The 21,869-nt window shown below is 50.3% G+C and overlaps 1 protein-coding gene across 1 annotated transcript in view; it reads right to left on the reverse strand.

The window, feature by feature from the left end:
- TCERG1L (transcription elongation regulator 1 like) overlaps nt 1-21,869 on the reverse strand; it is a 98,591-nt gene that overhangs the window by 67,537 nt on the left and 9,185 nt on the right. The window contains exon 4 of the mRNA XM_070433232.1: nt 8,054-8,239. Within this exon, the coding sequence (XP_070289333.1) occupies nt 8,054-8,239 (186 nt within the window). The remainder of the gene's footprint in view (nt 1-8,053; nt 8,240-21,869) is intronic.

Consider the following 21,869-nt stretch of genomic DNA (forward strand, 5'->3'; position numbering starts at 1 on the left):
TGGGGTGACCACAGGCTGAGGCGGGTTCTGCAGGGACCAGGATGGGTTCTGCTGGTGGGCATGGGGTGAAGAGAAACCCCACCAGGGCCGGTTCTTGGGCACCTGGAACCAACAAGCTCCGCCCTAGAGATGGGGCCACCCTGTGGTGGCATCACTGTCAATCACGCCCGGGCCCAGGCCTGGCACTGAGCCTGACTTCAGTCCCATCCTCCCCACAGAAGAACCTGAACTTCTCAGAACACATCTGCGCTGAGGAAGGACTGGCCAGCCTCCCACACTCTCTCAGGGGCGTCGGCATCACCGCCACCAGCGTGCGGAGCAGGGACCATGACCCCACCGCGTCCGGGAGAGAGTGTCGGAGAAACGTAATTAAAGGGTCGCGAGGACGGAGGCCAAGGGAGCCGTGCTAATTGCAGTGTGTAATCCGCCAGGCGGTCCTGCCAAGCCTAACCTCCTCGGAATTCTTTGACTCATCTCTGATTAATTATTTTTGGAAATAACAGCCAACATCATAGCTTGCTAATAGGCTTAAAATAATAAATTGGGGAAACACCGAGAGGTTTACACCGGCTTCGGCTAAGCGCCCACTGTGAGCTCACTGTGCAGGGGGTGCCTCCTCCTTGATGTGTGTGCTCGCCCCACAGAATCACGGCTCTCCAAGTCGGCAGCCATTCCACCCAGAGGACACGCACTTCCAAGGGCAACGGCCCGACCAGAGGTGGGGCTTCTGAGGCGGCCGTGGGGAGTCATTCTGGTGAATAGTTAAGCCTGGTGTCGTAGCGAAGAGCCGGTCTGAGGTCGGCCTTGATGGAAGGGATGCAGTGTGTGTGCGTGTGTGTGCATGTGTGTGCATGTATATGCGTGTGTGCACGTGCATGTGTGCGCACACGTGCATGCGAACATGTTGTAAAATTGGTGAGACATTCCTGGGCCCTTCCAGTGTGAGAAGGGGGCTGTGCTTCTTGGGCTGCGAGGAGCATCAGGACGGCTGCCCAGGACCCAGCAGGAGGCCTGGGGGTGGAGTCCCCATGGCGGGCGGTGTGCAGACTGAGAGTGCCGCCTGTCAGCATCGCCCTGTGCTTTGGTTGGTCTGGGCCCCATGGGCACAGTGTTACTTCAAACCCCTGGTTGCACGTTTCTGAAGCTCAGCTGTCAGGCCAGTGAGCATGGCTCTCGTGTGAGCTCACGTCTGTCCACTACTCGCGTGTGAGGGCTAGGGGCGAGGCCTGTGCAAGAGCCATGGAAAGAACATCGGCACGTTCTTGCTCACGATTATCACATTTTGAAACGTGTGTGTGCAAGCAGCAGCACCCACTCAGCCTGGCCTGCGTTTATCCGCTTCTCGCCCCATAAGGACCTTAACCACCAACAGGACACCCGCCAGGGTGAGCCCCTCGGTATAGAAACAAGGCCAGGTGTATGTGACACAGGCGTTCACAACCGGAAATGACACCAGATCTGACGACAGAGATGAACACGAGCGGAGACGAGGCCTCGAGCCCCAGCAGACGCCACAGCGGGTTTCAGCACTGATTCTCCAACTCCGCTCGCCGTCCATCCTGATCCACCACGGGGCTGGGCCCTCACGCTTCTCCCAATGGTTCTCCAATCCGCCTCCCTCTGACGCCCCCCCCCCCCCCCCCCCGCCAGCACAGCACCTGTCACCAGCACCCCACGTGGCCCAAGTCACCTGACAACACACCCAGCCCACGCACTGACCCTCACACTCGGGAGCACACGCATGTGCGGACGTGCGTGCTCCGGGCACACGGGTTTAGTTGGGGTGACAGATTCTCTTTCTGCAGGTCCCCTTAGTCCAGTGATGGTGAACCGTTTGAGCTCGGCGTGTCAGCATTTTGAAACTTAACTCTGGTGCCGTGTCACATATAGAAATTTTTTGATATTTGCAACCATAGTAAAACAAAGACTTATATTTTTGATATTTATTTTATATATTGAAATGCCATTTAACAAAGAAAAATCAACCAAAAAAAATGAGTTCGCATGTCACCTCTGACACGCGTGTCATAGGTTCGCCATCACTGCTTAGTCGCATCCTGGGTTCGCCTCTCACAGGGAATGAACCGTTCTCAGGAGGGCCAGGTACTGGGCGGAGGCACAGGTACAGACACATGCGACACCGACATGAAGGGGATGGCCTTACAGCTGGAAGTACGGGCGGGAATGGCTTTGTGAAGACACCTCATTTTGAGCAGAAAAAAGGCCATCACAGAAGAACGCATGAACTCTGATTACACTGACGCGAAACGCAGGAAAGCCGCAGCTCCGCAGCGATTGCTAGAGCCACACACACCTGGGCGCACGAGGTCATGGCACCTGCAGGGAGCGACTGTCCCTGGCCCACAGGAGCCAGGGCTCCCCGAATCAGGGCAGGGAGATGCCCCTTCCTTAGGCTCAGGGGGACGTCTCTGGCCTGTTGTCTAGCATTCTGTCCACGTGGCACACGCACGTGCGTGCTGTTAATGTGCGTGATGCGTTTCCAATTTCCTTTCCAACAGCGGATGGAAGCTAACAGGGGGGACGGCTAATGCCGAGCCTGGAGTTCCCTCCGCGGGAAGTTACCACGGATGGAGCCCGGTGGGTAGATACGAGCAGAGGAGGTGGGTGAGCAAGAGCAGACTCCCCTCCTGCCAAGCCCTTTGGATTCCAACCAGGGGCTCCCTGTTTAGGAAATTCTGCCCCTCACACGCCTAAGGTGCACGTGTCTCCCTCTCCCTCCCTTCCTCTCTCTCTCTGAAATCAACAAAAACACCTCCTCAGGTGAGGAGCAAAGAAGTGTGGCAGTGCCAGCGTGGCCACGCGTAGCTCGCATCCTTCACAGGAGTTCATTTGTGGAAACAAACTAGACGAAGTCTTTTCCCCCAGGTTGTTTAAATCCAATATTTTTCCTCCCGAGAGCCGCGCAATCCCTGTATTAGACACACAGATGTCTCTCCCACCGAAGCCAGCTGAGTCTCCGACACTCTGGAGTGTAAGTAATTGTGCTGCGATGCTATTTTTGTCCCTGAGCCTCTCTGAAATGTTAATATGTATTATGACATTCTTCATTGCAGTGGAGGAGGAAACAATTCCTGGATTTAAAAAAATAAATAAATAAAGGAAGAGGCTGCATCCGCCAGCCCCGGGTTGTGGCTGTTCGGTGCCTGCTGCCCACCCACGGGTTTCTCCAATGAGGCGGCGACAGCCACGGATCGGCTGCGCCCGCGGGTCCTGGCACGGGGGCTTCCTGACTCGGTGGCTCGGTGGGTGAGTTACTGAGAGGGGGAAGCACAGTCACTCCCAGCTGCTCGGTGGCGGGACAGGATGTTACAGTCACCCACTCACTCGCCCTGGAGCAGAGGACAGGTGGCGAGCGGCTCCCCGGGCAGATGGCTCTGCCTCCTCGCTGTGCTGCGCTGCGTGGTAATGACTCCACGGTGGCCGCCACTCACCCCCCATCCTCCCTTTTTCTCCTGAACGCTGACGAAATGGTGGGCAGAGGGTTAAAAATAACCACCGTCACTCGTACCCCGAGGCTCGCCTCCGCGACGTCATCGCCTGCCGCAGGTGGCGCCCGCCCAGCACCTGGGCCAGACGCCTGTGGACACTCAAGACGCGGGTCTGGCCCTAGCGGATCAAGGGGTAGAGCGTCAGCCTGCAGACTGAAGGGTCTTGGGTTCCATTATGGTCAAGGGCACGTGCCTCAGCTGCAGGCTCAAACCCAGCCCTGGTTGGGGTGTGTGCAAAAGGTGACCAATCGATGTGTCTCTCTCACATCGATGTTTCTGTCTCTGTCTCTCCCCCTCCCTTCCACTCTCCCTAAAAATCGATGGGAAAATATTCTCGGGTGAGGATTAACAACAACAACAAAAACATGACGAGTCTGAGGACCCTCCCAGAGAGGGGACAGCGGGCCCTGCTCTGCCACAAACCCTCCCGCAGGACTGACTTTCTCCCCTTGGTAAACTTCACCTTTTCCTTACACACTAGGAAATGCACAGGGTGCCAGATACCTTTCACCCCGAAAGTGTTTGTGCTTGCACCTAAGTGCTAAGGCTTAAGGGAACGGTCAGAAATGAGGAAGGCTGTGTTGCTGAGACCTGCTTGAGGAGAAGGAAGAGGAGGTGCCCGCTGCCACCATCCCCCATCGGCCAGCTCCCCCGTCACTGCCCACACCTGCAGGTAACCCTGCTGTGCCCGCCTCCTGCTACCGCCCCTCAGATAGGAGCAGACCTGTGAGAGGGAGCATTAGAAATTCTGTGGCCCTGGCCAGTGTGCTCAGTGGGTAGAGCATTGTCCCATGTACTGGAAGGTCATGGGGTCAGTCCCCTGTCAAGGCACACGCCAGGGTGCAGGATCTATCCCCGGTCTGGGTGCGTACAGGAGCTGGCTGATCGATGTGTCTCTCTCACATCGATGTTTCTCTCTCTCTCTCTTTTCCTCTCTCTCTCTCTCAGCCAATAAAAACATATGCTCGGGTGAGGAATAAAAAAAAAAAAAGGAAATTCTGTGAAGTCGAATAGGTTACACAACCTGCTGATGTACAAAGTGGAGAGTGGTCACGGGAGCAGGGGAAGCTGCCGTGGAGTCACGCGTGGAGCCCTGTGTGAGCGAGACCCCGGTGCCTGGGGCAGCCCGCCAGCAGATGACTGACAGCCTAGGGCGGGGACAGGTGTGAACAGACTGCGGTGAGCAGGAGGCCAGCAGGCACCAGGAAAGCACGGGTCCTGAGAAGAGCAACCGCAGGGACGAACTTGGCTGCAGGTGCCGGCCACTCGGGCAGAGGAAGCACTGCTGATGGGCGACTGGAACGGGCCATGGGTTCTTTCAACATGTACCCTGTTTGGGCTCTAAGTCACGCTACAGGCGTGTAATGTTCGTGTAACATGGCCGGCCTTCCCAGCTCCCCGCCTACTTCTTTTCAAGCCCTTCACTTACTGGGTCACTGACTCTCCCAATGAGGGCAGACCGTCCACACCCCAATACGGGTTCCCACCGTCTACGTGGAATTCTAGAATACACACCGCCGTGTCCCAACATGCACCGCTAACATTTGGGGCCAGGTAGCTCTTCACCACGGGGTGTTGTCCTGGGCATTGTAGAATGTGTGGCGGAACCACTGGTCTCTACCCACTAGAATTACATCCCAATAGCAACCCCCCCAACAACAAATGTCCCCAGCCACTGCCAAATGTGCCCCGGGGGGAGCACCCCCCTCCCCCGCTGAGAACCATAAAGCTGCGCCATGTGGGGCTCCCGAGGTTACCCAGCTCATCTGATAAAATGGGAGTGATCGTCTAAGTGCAAACAGGATTATTCATCGCAGCGACATTAAAGTTCACCTGCTTTTATAAGATCCGCTTGAATGCGGAGCAAATCCCACAGAGAGCTGCACGGCCGTGGTCTATGAGCTCTGCTGTGCTAGCAACGCCGTCCTCGCTTCCTCCCCCGGCTCCAGGCGCCTACGTTCAGGGAGCAGGGACTGCCCAGCAGGCGGCCCGACCCCCACGGAGAATGTTCAGCAGAAGAGTCAGCTCGTCAGTCTCATAGAAGCTCGTTTGTGGGGCTGCTGACGGCTCGAAGCAGCCCTGACAGACACCCCTTGGCCCCTCCGTGTCCCTCAAGCCCTGGCTCTCAAGGGACGTTGTATAAAGGTGGTCACCGGGACCCCGGCCAGTCTCACTCGCACGCCTCCCACTGAGGCCAGGAGGAGAGAGCCAGGAAAACACATCGGAAGTCGCGTCGCCCGAAGACCCCCTCACTGGGGGCACCTGTCACTCCTGATGCTGGGGATGGGCCCCGGAGCCCCGGACCACCCCCTGGCTGGGGTCCTCGGTCCAGACCCAGCCTCCAGCCTGCATTTCAGCCTCACCCAGGTGCCTCCTCAGTAAAGCCGGTTTCCAGGAACCAGACCGAGGCCAACACTGTAAAGGCCATTCTAGAAGCCCCCTGAGCCCGCCCCTCCCATTTCTTTGGCAGCGTCTGGGCGGTTATCTATGAGACAAAGCCCAGGCCTGTCTGGTTTCTTCCCGAAGGCACATTATGGCAAATGTGATTACAGAGCCTTACAAAATGCAGCGCGGAGAGATGCCTGGTGAGCATCTACTTTATAAATCCCGTGAGAGACCCAGGAGTGAAGCTACCCCTGGTGCCATGGCGTTCGGTTCTAAGAGTAACTTCCTTGAAACACATTTAGTCGTCTTTAATAAGCGCCAATGGATTGATGGCTCTGAACCAAAATCCTGACACGACTGTAAATTATGTTCCACTCAGAGATCGTCTCTGTGGTTTACTCATTTCCCCGTCACACCCCAAATGCACGCTCAGTAACATGCCGAAACAGACGTAAGATTTTGTTCTGGAAAGTACGATGTTCTGCTGACCAGCTAACTTATCAACCTGGGAGAGAAATATGGAAGCCGGTGGCCCGTGTTGAGAAGGCCACGTTAGAGTTACCAGAAACCAGGTGAGCAAAGCAGCACTCCCCACACTGGAGACAGCCAGGCTACCTCCCTTTCTACCTAGAACTCATACAGGTAACAATCTAGTGATATTTGTTATTGCTGATAACCAAGCAATTAATGATACTAGTACTAGAATTAGTATTCTAGCCCAGCCGGTGTGGCTCAGTGGGTGAGCATCGACCTATGAACCAGGTGGTCATGATTCGATTCCCAGTCAGAGCACATGCCTGGGTTGTGGGCTCGATCCCCAGTAGGGGGCGTGCAGAAGGCAGCCGATCAATGATTCTCTCTCATCATTGATATTTCTATCTCTCTCTCGCCTTCTCCCTTCCTCTCTGAAATCAATAAAAACATATATTTTTTAAAAAGAATTCTAGCATTATCTCCAGGGTACAATATTAGAACTCTGCAGAACTTCCGTTTGTCTTATCGAATCACATAGAAAGCTAAAATCAGCCCTGACCGGTTTGGCTCAGTGGATAGAGCGTCAACCTGCGGACTCAAAGGTCCCAGGTTCGATTCCGGTCAAGGGCATGTACCTTAGTTGCGAGCACATCCCCAGTAGGGGATGTGCAAGAAGCAGCTGATCGATGTTTCTCTCTCATTGATGTTTCTGGCTCTCTATCCCTCTCCCTTCCTCTCTGTAAAAAATCAATAAAATATATTAAAAAAAAAAAAAGAAAGCTAAAATCAAAGAGCACTCGCCCAGGAGACGTGGCTTTTGCTATGTGTACGGAAGGGACCTAACCATGCGTTCAGAGGACGGCTTGGACACATGACATCGTGGTCACAGTCCACAGACGCCCACGTACACTGTGAACACGTGTGGACAACGGAGTCGCCACCCATCAGGACCGGCCTCCCACTTCCCTCCGGAACCCCCTGCAGGCATCGGGCATCAGGCACCGCACAGAACACCAGGATGCCCGCCCCCTGAGCCACCTGAGGACTTTTCAGAAGAGCCCCCCCCCCCCCGCCCCCACGGCGCCCGGACTCAACGCCTTTGTGGCCATCCCGGCCCGTCAGGCACGCCCACAGGCTCCGGGGCTTCACAGAGCTCCTGCCGCAGTGGGCAGACCCCAACCCTGTGCTCGGAACAGGCCCAGCTGCAAGGCCAGGAGGACTCCCAGGCGCCGAGAGTCCATACGAGGCCCACGGTGTACGTTCCGTGTTGTGTTGACTGAGATGCTTGACTGCCTGCTGGCACGCTGCTCTGCTTCCCTTCGTGTTCTGGTAAGAAAATCTCAAACTTCTCGGTGCCGTGCCCTGTCCCCTACGTGTCCCCTCCCCTAACGAGTTAGCGAGGGCCGTGGCATGTCTCAAACAGAAACCGGGAGCTTTGCCCTACGGCAGAAAATGCCCGGGTTGACTTAACAGAGCCTTGTTGAATGGACCCGACTCCCTTTGTGGAGATGAGTGATGAGCTAACCTGTATACTCCCTGCCCCGCCCCACCCCTGGCCAGCCTGGCTGCCCCACAGCTCACGGACCCAGGGAGCCAGGCGCCTGCGGGTGGCTGGTCCCACCTCGTGCTCCTTACCGTGGATTCTGGAACCGACTCAAGGCTCTGAAGGCCGTGCTCCCGCTTACCAGGGAAGGGGACAGTCCGCAGGGGTATCTTGATGGGTGCCAGCGTCAGGAAGTGGCAGGGCTGCGCACCGGAGGGGGAGGGGCCCCCAAGTCCCTCAGCGTCCACGGAGACCATGGCTGCGGCAGCGGCGGCGATGGCGATGGCGGGGCTGCTGCCGACGGGCTTAAGGCTGTTGTGGCAACCACCTGCGGGAGAGGGCCAGGAGGTCAGCGGGGGACACCGGGGCCACGGGAGACAGATGCCATTTCATGATGCAACACACGAGCACAGAACCCAAGAGTGGGCCAGCCCCCTTTCTTGGGAGTGGACACTGTGCCACTGCCCCAGAGCTAACGTGATGCGTTCTCAGATGTCCAGGTGACAGAGCACACGCGGACCGTCACCAGCTCCTCGGAGAAGGGGCCGGATGCAGGGCCGTGCAAAGTCAGAGATGATGCTGGGAGCAGGAGCTGAGGGGGCCCAGGGACCAGCACAAGCAGTGGGGGGAGGAGGTGGAGAGGGGAGCTGTGCTGGGGGCAGAGAGGGCCCTGGGCACATGGCTGCCACCCAACTGGCCACCACCATGGGGAGGCCCCACCCCTCTCAGCCTGGCAGCTCCTTGTGAAGGGTCGGGCTGCAAATACAGATCCAGCTTGGATTATTCGGCATCACGGGAGAATGCGAAAGCCGACTTCTTCTCTGCTTTCTCTGTAAAGCTTAAAAAAAATAAAAAAGGGACCCTCAGTGCCTGGAATAACTGGTTTCTGAGAAACACTTTGTAGGCACCAGCTTATATTGATGGTGGAAGTCTCGTTTGCTCAGCTCTGGAAAGCAATCTGGAAATGTGTTTTCAACCAAAGGACGTGTATGCATGCATATTAGCATAATCAACGGACACAGACAGTGGGGCGGTGGGGGCTTGCCGGGGTGGGAATGGCGGGGGGCGGGGGGGGGGGGGCGGGCGGGGGTTCAAGCAGGGAAAAAGGAGACATATGTAAAACTTTAGACAATGAAAATAAAATTTAAAAAAAGAAAAGAAAGTATGATCTAAAATATAAATAAATAAAAATTCCATAATACCTGTTAGCAATAAATTGAACTATCATTCTCAAAGGACAATAAAATTAATTGTGCAATAAAAAACAAAATCTTAATACAGTTCACAACTTTTAACCTGGCATTTCCCTTCCTGTAATTCATCCATGTGCCCGATGCCTTGAGACAGAGGTTTCTAGCAAGAAACTAGAAATATCAGCAAAAGGCACACGGCTGCATGTGCGTCCACCCAGTGAGACGGCAGCAGCCGGCACGGCCGTGTGGGGAGGACACTCGGTGAGCAGGGACGGCTGCGATGTGCTCAGTGAGCACAGATCTCAAAACCACCTCTGCCCGCACGGCATGCCCTTCGGCCAACGGTGCCTCGTGGGCTGGCTTAATGCCGCGCACATTTAGCTCCCAGGGACAGAGCGCAGCCTACAGAAGCCTGCCTTCAGGAGTACACCTGCCCGGTGGGGAGCGCACGCGGCCACGCTCTCCTTGTTGGTTTGCTTTATATGAAGGCTGGTGGCACTGAGGAGACACTGGGGCGAGGGGAGAGGACTGAGAATCGGAAGGTGGGTTTCAGCTTTCGGTGGGTTGTCGGGAAGCCCTTATTGTGAGATGTTACAAAATACTCTTCCCTTCTCATCCAAGGGCCTCCCCGGGTCCAGCTATGAGTCAGAGCCCTGTCTCCCGGGCCAGGGACCCGCCACACAAACTGGCCGCGTCCACCTAACCCCGTGGTCGGCAAACTGTGGCTCGCGAGCCACATGTGGCTCTTTGGCCCCTTGAGTGTGGCTCTTCCACAAAATACCACGTGCGGGCGCACACATATAGTGTGATTAAAACTTCATGGCCCATGCGCAGAAGTTGGTATTTTGCGGAAGAGCTGGTATTTTGTGGAAGAGCCACACTCAAGGGGCCAAAGAGCCACATGTGGCTTGCTAGCCACGGTTTGCCAACCATTGACCTAACCAGCCCACCACACTAGGTGCCGCCCATTATAAGCAACCGTGACCTGCACAGCCGCACCAGCATTGAGGCACGCATGCGTCAGCCGATGCCGTGATGTTGTGAAAGCCCCACTCAAACGCTTCTGCTTCCACCTGCCTCGCCCTCCGGCTCCCGCAGGGGTGTTCTTCCTCCGCAGGTGTTTTCCCGGGGATTCACCCACGTGCCTGCCCGGCTCAGGGACAGGTCCGCTGCTGTGGCCCAGCGGTAACCACCAAACCCGATGACCCCGGGCTGCTGCCCAGGGATTCCGGGCATGACGTCACTTCCTGTTCACACAGAGGTTTACCCGGGAAGGATACACTCGCCGTGTTCTGAAGGAACGGATGCTAAGGCAAAAGCTGCTTTGTAAATGAAAGGGTGGGGACATTTCTATTTCCAGGTGACGATTTTGCTGTCAGAAATGATGTGTCGACTGAAAAGGAAAATTGGGAAGCAAACTGATCTGCCTGTTTAAAAGCAAACACCTGGAAAGATAGTTTGGGGCTTGTTCTGAATTCATTTGGTTACCAACTCACTCCGGTGAGTTCCCCAAATCGACTGACTATTATCAGTGGAGACAGAAAGTCAATAACCAATAGCGACAACATTCTTTTCTGAATGAGGGGGTGAGCTGGGAGGAGGCCCCAGGCCTCGGCCAGGGGCGAGGAGTGCTGACATTAGCACAGGTCCCTGTGCAGGAGCAGAACCTCGCTCCCACCGCCAGCACAGGCAGCTCTCAGACACGAGCACCTGGTGGGGGGCAGAGTGCGCGCTGGGAGTCGGGAGCCGAAGAACTTCCCCGGCTGGTGTGCAAGATGAAACGGGGGGGCCTGGTGTTCTCCTGCACCCCCGCCACGGGGGCCTGGTGTTCTCCTGCGCCCCCGCCACGGTCGGGCATCTCGCTAGCACCTCTGCTCACCCGTCTGCACAGGCTCGGCCGGAAAGACGACGATGCCGCAGGAAGCGCGATGCAAACAGATAAACACCGCAGGTACGAGCTGCCCACGGAGCCACCCAGGCGCAAGGGCACCCTGGGATGCCAGCCGTCCCCACCCCCACCCCCAGAGCCTCTTGAGCTGACTCTTGGAAGAGGAGCAGGCACTCAATAAATTGTGCCGAAGGATAAATAATTAGCATAACTCGCTTTCCCCAGAGGACGGCAGAGAATCCCTGAGTTGGGTAAATAGCAGTGAGATAAGAGGGGTCCAGCCAGAGAGAAAATCAGAAAACTGCTAAGCCAGCTGAGAGATACGCCAGAGATGCTATCCCGTAAGGATTACTTATAAAAAATCAATGTTTTAAGCAAAACAGTGATTAACCCTGTGCTTCCCTCGGCGGCAGCCTGGGGAGGCGAGCTGGCGGGTGGCTGTGGAAGCCGAGCTCCGCGCTGGGCCTGCGCTGCCCTTCTGTTTATCATCACCGTCTACCTCCTCCAGGGCCAAACTTGCAAAGAGCTGTGTTGGCACATTTTGTCCCGAGGAACCTCCTGATAGCCACACATACCTGTTTGCTGCCAAAGACAACAATCCAAGGAGGGTTAAGGAACTCCAGGCAGGCCCGGGGACCATGCCAGCACCAGAACGCTGTGTCTGACCCCCAGCCCTGCAGGTGGGCCCCTCCCCTCTGAGACACCTGGCCACCCAGGCATCTGGAGGACTCGCCTTGGCACCCACCTGGGCCCTGTGCACGGAGCCTCTGCCAGCGGCTGGCACGCTCACTTACTGAAACCTCCACTGGCCTCAGCAACACGGAGGGGGCAGGGAGGGGGGCGGGGCAGGCGGGCTCTTATAAGACCTTGGACAGAGAGAGGTCACGTTTGAATCCAATGTGCTCACAGAATGGGCACTGAGTACATTTCTTTGAAATGCTTATTTAAACTCCTGATTGAGCGGTTTCTCTAAAATGCACTCACAGGTAGATTGTTGAGAGCCCCACAGATAAACTTAGCTTCTCATGCTCCCCTGTCCCACCCGGGAGAGATCGGCCACATGTGGCTACTGAACCCTGACCTGTGGCTCGTGGCACTGGGATGTGCTCTGGGTGTAACACACACTGGGTTTCAAGAGCAAAACCAAAGAAAGGGTAAATGTCTCATTAATAATTTTATATTGTTGACATGGTGAAATGATAATGGTCTGGACACTGGGCTAAATAAATGACTAAAATGAATTTCACCTGTTTTTTTATGTCTTTTTTAAAAATATTTTTTAATTATTTCAGAGAGGAAGGGCGAGAGAGGGAGAGAGGGAGAGAGGGAGAGAGAGAGAGAGAGAGAGAGAGAGAGAGAGAGAGAGAAACATCAATGATGAGAGAGAATCATTGATCGGCTGCCTCCTGCACGCCCCACACTGGGATTCAAGCCTGTGCCCTGACTGGGAATCGAACCGTGACCTCCTGGTTTATAGGTCAATGCTCAACCACTGAGCCACGGCAGCCTGGCTTGTTATACCTTTTGAAACATGAGTACCAGAAAATTTTAAATTCTACATGTGGTTCACGTTGTATCTCCTCTAGAGACTGCTGCTTTCCAACATCTGGAAACTTCCAATGAGATGAAAGTGAGGCGATAGCCCTAATTTCCTAAGTCCGCTTTTATGGAATTCCAACATCTTCTTTGTCATTTCCTCGTCCCCATCTCGGCACTAGTATAAAGAATCTGTATCACATCTGTGACTTAGAACTGTCACCTTGCGTCGAATTGATTCATTACATTGTGGAATGTCACCCATAAATTCAAGGGGGGGAAAAGATCACCAGCCATAAATTCCTCATTTTTTAAAATGATATAAGTTGTGTTGGTAAACACAACCCTCATTTAAGTTTTTCATTATCTAGACAGTCTCTCAATTTTAGTTGATGCCTGAATAATTTACCACTGGGTCTGGAGACACAACCAATTTTCATACAAATGGCGCCTTGAGGTACGTGTGATACAGACAAAATATGAGGCAGTCACCGGGGAGCTGCTCGCCCGGTTCTTTTGGGGAGGTAGCCGCCTCCCTCCTGTGCGGAGCGGCGTCTTGTGGGGATTACCTCTGAGAGCTGGTAGGTACCGCCAGCACGGAAGATGCCACTGGTGTGATGCACTCAAGTGCCCACAGCTAGCACACAGCTGGCGAGTGGCAGGACCGTTTTGAACCCGGGCAGACTGGCATCAAAATCCTTCTCTCACAGCAGAATTTTCAGCCACTTGCTGGGGGGAGGCTGAGTAAGCATTTTCCATGTGCGGCATTTTCTGACTTCTCCCAGATGGCCCGATGTCCGGCGCCTCTGGGATCCCCCGTAGTTTTCTCTGGAACCGGAATTAAGCGCTGACATATCCACAGGCCACCGGGCCGAGCCCAGGCTGACCCCCACCAGCCTGAAAGGCCCCGAGGGCCTCCGGGCAGCTCTGAGACTCAAACACAGCTGCTTCTTCTGCGAAGATATCTGCTTTTCCATCACAGACAAGCAGCGTGTCTCCCCCAACGCGCTAAGCAATGTTGGGGGTTCCCAAAGACTTCTCTGTGCAGCCTATGACTCCAGATCTCCGGGTACCAGGCGCCCCGTTTGAGGGCGACGTCACAGGATGGGTTCCGGGGAGCCGGCTGGTTCTGGACCAGGACCGACTGGCTTCGGTGACACTTGACTGCTGACTCTCTCCGCATCACCAGCACCCGGACACAGTCTTCGGTGGGGACAGACCGCTGCACTTGGGATGGGCGCTCTGTGGGGACGCTCGCTGTCTGGGAAGCTGCGTGCTGCCACCTCTGCTGGAACCCATGGATCCACAGGGCACGTTTGCAAGGATGCAGTGAGAGACCTCTTCCCAGGCTCTTCCGGACGCCTGATCCTTCAAGGACGCTGCCCTTGACCTGACGTGTGGTTAAAGATACCCCCGCATCACCCGCGCAGGGCGGGGCCCTTGTGGGACAGGTGGGCCGGCTCCATTATCTCCTCTGTGGGTGTCTCGGGTGGACGAGCCCCAGCAGCAGGAAACACCCTCATTTTCAATGGCATGAGGAAGAGAGAAGCACTTCCATGTATCCTATGGCTTTTGTCTGACTATAAAAGTAATAATGCACGTTAAAGTGGAAAATAAGCCCTTGCCGGGTTGGCTCAGTGGATAGAGTGTTGGCCCTCAGACTGAAGGGTCCCAGGTTCCATTCTGGCCAAGGGCACGTACCTCGGTTGCAGGCTTGATCCCTGGCCCTGGCTGGGGCGCATCAGGAGGCAGCCGATCCATGTGTCTCTCTCACATCGATGTTTCTCTCTCTCTGTGTCTCTCCCCCTGCCTTCCACTCTGTCTAAAAGTCAATGGGAAAATATCCTCTGTGTAAGGATTAACAACAACAACAGAAATAAAAGGTATTACAGAGTTGGAAATAAAAGTACCCCTCGCCCCAGCATACAGCAACCAGAAATAGCCACGATTAACATCTTGATGTGTCTCCTTCTGTGTGTGGTCAGTGTGCACATGAGTGTGAGTGTGCGTCTGGTGCTCCAAGAATTCGGATCATCCGGTTCAAACGGTTTGTTCCCTGCTTTTAGACATTTACTAAAATAAAATAAAAGCATTTGCTTTTGTCTACATAATCTTCCAAATGTGATTTTATTAAGAGTTGAAGGTATTTTAAATCGTGATGTTTCACAATTCGCTTGGCAATTACTTAGTCAAGGACATTGAAGATTTAATTTTCCTCTTGGGATTATAGGTTGTCACGTGCTCTTTCTGTAACCGGCCAGATACATAGATTCACGGAGTGAAATTATATTAACATCTTAAAGGATCTGAAAGTCCAGTCGCATGACTCAAAACACACTACTTCTAGTAGTTGTGGAAGAATGAACACTGTTCTCTACTGCAAACACTGAGTAGAGCCAAGGTTTTTGAAAACCTGTGCCAATTTAATAGGAGAATATTATATTTGCTGGTTTAAATTTGCATTTCCTGAATCACCTGTGAGTAAACCACATCTTGCATAATAATCATAATTACAAGTAATAATTTATAATAATGTTGTGAGTCATCTCTTTGTGTCTATTTTTTTATTATGGTATTAGAACATTGTTCTCCATAACAATTCTTTTAAAACTTATTACAATAATCTATATGTAGATTAGTACATCAGTACCACATTTTAAAAACTGATGTAACTTTAGAATAAGCTAAATCCCTCTTACAGATTTCTAAAAATATATATATACAGGGTGTCCAAAAAAAAATGTATACACTTTAACAGCTGACAGTTCCATTTTGAAAATTAAATGTGTTTTTAATAAATATTTCCTTTCTAATTATTCAGAGTGTGTGTATACATTTTGGGGGGCACCCTATATTTGTTCATCTCAGGTGTATATTCCGTGATCAAGATTTTTAAATTTTTTCAAAAAGTAATATAATTAGCATTGTACGACATCCATAACTTACTTTGAAAATCATTGATCTCTCACAATGTTCCATTTTTCCTACCCAAGTCCATAGTGAGTCTCTCTAGTTGAAAATAATTCCACAAATTCTTAGTTTCTTTGTTTAAGGTTCATACATAAGTGAAGGTTATGAGCCATCTATCTACATGCCCTGACAGCTGTGTCCAGGTGCTTTATATGATTGTCCATCCCATATGAAGACGGTAAGCTCCCCATTGCAACATCTAAGTAACTGTTATCATGCAGAAAATCTGCTGTCTTTTGTACGTTTGTATTTTATCATCCATTTTGCCAAACTGTTCTGTAAGTTCTGAGAGTTATAAAGTTGAATGTCATGAGTTTTCAAAACATAAAAGTTATAAACTTCAAGTGGCATTTCCTATTTGTCTTTCATTTCCTATTGCATGGGCTAAAAATGATCAAAGGAAAAGGTAAATAGTGAGTGATTATCATGGAAACACCAATGACGTTTGCCATGTAATGTAGCAGATTTTGGATACATTTTATGTATCATGTTGAGGGATTACACTTTGGTCTTTAGCTTTCTGATTTTTCTAAATGGCTATTGCATTTTATCAAGTAATATATCTTCCTATCCTATATAATAAAAGGCTAATATGCAAACTGACCGAACGGCAGAATGAGGGTTGCTGTGATGCGCACTGACCACCAAGGAGCAGACATTCAATGCAGGAGCTGCCCCCTGGTGGTCAATGAGCTCCCACAGGGGGAGCGCCGCTCAGCCAGAAGCCAGGCGGGAACCTCTCCCGCCTCCGTGACAGCGCTAAGAATGTCCAACTGACGGAGGGTGTCTGACTAACAGGAGCAGGCCTAAGCCGTCAGTCAGACAACCTGCAAGGGCTCCTGGACTATAAGAGGGTGCAGGCTGGGTTGAGGGACACCCCCCCCCCAAGTGCATGAATTTCGTGCACTGGGCCTCTAGTAACCTAATGAAAGAACATATTTTTTTCTTATTAAACCCACATATATGATGTCATTGCCATGCTTTTCTTATTTTTATACAATTTCTGCAATGCTCCACTGAGTCCTGGCAGTTGTTATGGTTACCAGACTGTTACATTTTCAATGATACTTTTAGGATTGTTACAGCTCCCCTTACAACTGAAATCTGACCATATAATTTACTTGTTTCTGTTTGTTTTCTATTTTCTAAAAACATTGGTAAAATGGGTCAATAATTTCTAAAATCTATATTAGCATGTCACCAATTTTCTATGTTCTGAACAAACTATTGTTATTAAAGGGTTCTCCTTGGAGTTTGGGAGACTTTACTGGTGAAGCTTGAGAAGGGTCAGGCTAAGGGGCAGGGGAAAAGGAGGTGTCCGAGCAGAAGTCTGGTCCGAGGAGGCAGGAGTCCTGTGGGCCTTTATGCAGGTGTCCATCTTGATCCAAGCTGAGCACCTCCCAGGAAATAGCTAACCTAATCATGACTACTATTGAGAAAAGATGTCTCCAGATCATGTATTTCTGGTTTTATAACCATCAGTGCGGACAGAATTTTTCATCAATTGAATTTATTTTTGTGTTTAAAACTATAAATGTTTGCCTTTATTCTTATCATTTGCTTCCTCAGGTTTTCCTTAGTTTTCTCTAACTTTCTATTGCCTTGACTTGAAAGTGAATTTACGCTGGTCCCCACACTTCCATAGTTCACATCATCATCATCTTCATCATCATCATCATCATTTCGAGTTTTGGATTCGCTCGTTAGTACCACTGCCCACAACTCATCACTCCTAATAGGCACACATCATGTTTGCTTCTTTCATAAAAGGTCTAGTTTTCTCATCTTGACTTGTTTCGTTCCTTTATTTCTGGTAGTCGTGTAACTTCAAGGCTGCCGGGTGTCTCTTTAGGGTTCATCTTTAATTTTCACTTTCCCTGCACTGTGGCAGTCAGGTGAGATCCCCACTATCACTCTGTCATTTTTTTTGAAGTGTGCTTCATGGCGTTATTTTTTTTCTCTTTGCTATTATGGAAACTTCCAGCAATAACGTAGTGGAGAATAGCACCATGAGCCCCATGATCGCGTCACCACCGTCCACGGTCACCAGCTGGCAGTGGGCATGTTTCCTCATTACACGCGTGTCCCCCGGCCACACGCCTGGATCCAAGCACATGCGGCACGGATTGAGCTTATCCTCACGTTGCAGTAGTCGACTCTAAAGTATAAGAGTTCTTTTAAAGAGCGTAAGCACAGAACACCTGTCACACCTACAGATTGATGAGATTAACATAATTCTTTAATATTATTCAAGACATAGTCAGTGTCTGGATTTTCCCCATTGTCTTCCCATCTTTTTCTTTCAAACCAGGGTCAGATAAACTTCACACATAGCACTGGGTATGTCTCTTAAGTCTCTTTCTTTAAAAAAGCAAATGTTGGGTGCACTCTCGTAAAATTTGCGTTCAGCTAGTTACTCTTTTCAGGTGCACAGGTCTCCGAATTTCAATAAACACAAGCAGTCATGTAACCACCACCACAGTCAGATACCTGTCCACCACCCCTAACCCTCTCCCCGCGAGCCCCCCATCGTCAATACCTTCCTCCAAACCCTAACCCTGAAAACCACTGATCTGTGTCTGGTCTTACATCATGAAAAGGGCATCACGTATGACACGGATGTTTGCTTCTGGATCGTTTCACCTAGCATCACGGCTTCGGGGTCCAACCGCTGGCTGCTTGTACCAGAAGCCGTGCCTCGGTATCTCCGTCATCGTCCATCACTCACCAAGTGACCGACATTTACATTGTTCCCGGGTCTTGTTGCTTACAGACAAAGCCTCCGTAAGCCGTTGGGCACAGGTGTCTGAGTGGGCATATCTGTTTTTCTTGGGTGACTGTGTAGGCATGAGATTACTGGGTATCGGATGTGGGTATGCCTGTGAGAGACGCCCACACTCACCCCAAAGTGACTGCATTCCCACCAGCAGGTTCTGAAAGGGCCGGCCGCTCCCTGCATGCTGAAGTTACAGCCCCTCTGAGAGGTGTGGGGGCCCTCACGGCGGACTCAGCGTGCCCGGCCCTGAGGAGGTCAGCGAGCATCTTTGCGCTCATTTGCCGTCCACACGTCTTCGTTGGCGACGCGTCTGGTAACACATTTTGCCCATTTTGTTGGGTTGTTTGTTTTCTTGTTCTTGACTTGTGAGAGTTCTTTGTGTATTCTGGATATCAATTATTTATTAGGTATATGCTTTGCAAGTATTTTCTCTTAGTATTTGGCTTTTCTTTTCATTCGCTTCAAGTACTTTCAAAGAGCGGCAGCATTTCATATGGATGAAATCTAGTCCATCCATGCGTTTTCTTTTATGGCTCATGCTTTTGGTGTCATATCTCAGAAACCTTTGCCTAATTCAAGATCACAAATTTCTCTTTTATGTGTGTGGGTTGTTGTTTTTTTTTCCCCAGAAGTTCTAGGGTTTGGGGTTTTATAATCACACCTATCATCTACTGGGAGTTAATTCTTGTATATGATACAAGGTATTGGTCAAGGTTTGTTTTTTTTTTTTAAAGACCAGTCCCCAAACCATTTATGGAAAGTCAAGCTTTTCTCTATTGAATCGCCCTTATGCCTTTGTCAAAAATCAATTGACCACATATGTGTGTGCCTATTTCTGGAAGGTCTATTACTATTCCTATTGATCTTTGGTCTTATCCTTTTGCCAATTCCACAAGGCCCACGTTCTTATAGCTCTATCACAAGCATTCAAATCACTTATTTATGCTTCCTCCACGTTTAGTTTTCTTTCTCAAAACTGTTGTGGCTACTCTACTTCCTGCGGCTTCCTATACCAATTATAGAATTAGCTTGCAAGCCACTAAGAAACTGGGGTTTTATTTAGGATTACATGGAACGTATAGGTCAACCTGGAAGGCACTGACATCTTAACGTTATTGAGTCTTCCAGCCCATTAACACAAAATATCCCTCCATGTATTAATGTCTGATTTCTCTAATCAATGTTTTCTAGTTTTCTGGGTACCTATTTTGTTAGCTTTATCTGTAAACATTTCATGTTTTGGGTGCTTTAATGTACTACTATTTTATTTTAATTTCCAATTGTTCATCAGCAGCAATACAGGACTGCAATTGAATTTTCACATTGACCTTGTATCCTGCAACCTTGATAAACAACCTGTTGGCACTAGCCACTCTCAGTAGACTCTTAGGGGTGGTCTACATGCCTCGTTTTGTCTGCACATAGAGACCGTTTCTTTTCTTCCTCCCCAATCTGTATGCATGCTCCTCATTCTTCTTTTTTTTTCTTGTTCCTTATTGCACTGGGTAGGCCTTCCAGTACAGGCTTGCATAGGAGTGCTGAGAGCACAAATCCTCGTCCTGTTCTCCATCTCAGAAAACATCAGGCATTCGATATGAAATATGACTGCAGCTATGGGTCTTTCATAGATGTTCTTTGTCAGTCTGATGACGTCCCCTTTAATACTGAGTTGAATTAGAGGTTTGTTTGGTTTTTTTAAAATATCTGAATAGGTTTTGAGTTTGACAAATGTATTTTCCGCATCTGTTGAAACGATCCTGCTGTTTTCCTTCTTCATTGTTTCTGTGAAGTAAATGACATTGATTTTCTAGTGCTGGGCCAGCATCGCATTCCTAGAAAAAGCCCCACTGGCTCACGGTGCGCTGCGAGTTGTGTACATTACTAATATTATGTTGAGGATTTTTTTGCACTTATGTTTCTGAAGCATATTGGCCTGTAATTGTCTTTTTGGTAATATCTATTTGGTTTTCATATCAGAGGGATGCTGACCTAAAAAAAATAATAATAACTTGCGAAATGTTATTCCTGCTTTTATTTTCTGAAGCAGTTTACTTAAACTTGGTCTTCTTTCCTCCTTAAACATTGGGTAGGGCTGCAGTGGGGCTGTCAGGGCCTGGTGTTCGCTGTTGGAAGAACAGAACTGGCTCAGTGCTTTTGTGCTATCCGTGCTTTCTGTTTCTTCTTGAGTAAGCACAGGTAGGGGTGTCTTACAAAGAATTCGCCTGTTTCTTCCAGGCTGTTAAATTCATTGTTATGGAGTACTCTATATGGTTTTCCTATTAAATTTCTAGTACTAAATCTATAGTGATGCCTTTTGCTCATCATGACTTCAGCAATCTGTGTTGTCTCTCTTTTTTCTTATACTCTGTAGCCAGGGGGGGTTTGACTGTATTGATCATTCTTAAAAAAAAAAAAAAAATAGAACTTTTGGTGTCATTGATTTTCTTTCTATTTTTCTAGTTTTAGGCTCTTTGATTCCTGCTCTTATCTTCACTATTTCCTCCCTTCGGCGTCTTACAGGTTAGCTCTCCCTTTTCTAGTTTCTTAAGATGGAAGCTTAGCTTGCTGATTTAAGAATTGTCTTGTTTTTTGGAGGTGTTTGGTTTGTTTTTGTGAGAGCATTTGAGGTCAAATCTCTGGGCAGCCTTGTTGTAGGTGATTCCGTCTTGTTGACTATAATCACGGGCTGTGCGTGAGTGCTCCAGAACGTATCCGTCTTCCAGCAGCAAGTCTGTACCTTTGACCAACATCTACCCATGTCCGCTTCTCCCAGCCCTGGCAACCACCAGTCTGGTCTCTGCTTTCTTAGATTTGGCTTTTTTAGATTCCACATATAAGTGAGATCTCCCGGTATTAGTCTTTCTGTGCCTGGCTTTTCTCATGTATTACACCCTCAAGGTCCATCCATGTTGTCCCAAAGGGTGGGACTTCTTCCTATCTCATGGCTGAATAATATCCAATTATATTACATATATTATATCTTCTTTATCCATTCATTTACAGATGGATATTTAGGTTGTCTCCCACATCTTGGCTACTGTGAACAATGCTGTAATGAACATGGAAATGCAGGTACCTCTTCGATATCCTGCTTTCATTTCCTTTCTATACATGCCCAGAAGTGGTATCACTGAATCATATGGTGATTCTATTGTTAATTTTTTAGACCTCTATGCTGTTTTCCATAATGACTGAACCAATGTACTTCCCCAGCTGTCATGCCCAAGGGTTCCCTTTTCTCCACATCCTCACCAACTTCTTGTTATCACTTATCTTTTTTATAATAGTTATCCAAGCAGGTGTGAGGTGATATCTCATTGTGGCTTTGACTTGCATTGCCTTGATGACTAGTGATAATGGAGAATCTTTTCTTGTACCTGTTGGCCATCTGTATGTCTTCTTTGGACAAATATCTGTTTTGTTTTTCTGCCCAATTTCTAATAAGACTGTTTGTTTTGTTTGTTTGAGGGGGTTGTTATTGAGTTGTAGGAGTCCTTTATATTTTTGAACTAGAGGCCCGGTGCACAAAAATTCATGCACTTGGCGGGAGCGGGGGGGGGGGGGGGGGGGTCCCTCAGACCGGCCTGCGCCCTCT

This window comes from Myotis yumanensis, unplaced genomic scaffold (genome assembly GCF_028538775.1).
Source record: "Myotis yumanensis isolate MYYU_CA2020_CCGP unplaced genomic scaffold, mMyoYum1.0.hap1 SCAF_13, whole genome shotgun sequence".
Taxonomy (NCBI): Eukaryota; Metazoa; Chordata; class Mammalia; order Chiroptera; family Vespertilionidae; genus Myotis; species Myotis yumanensis.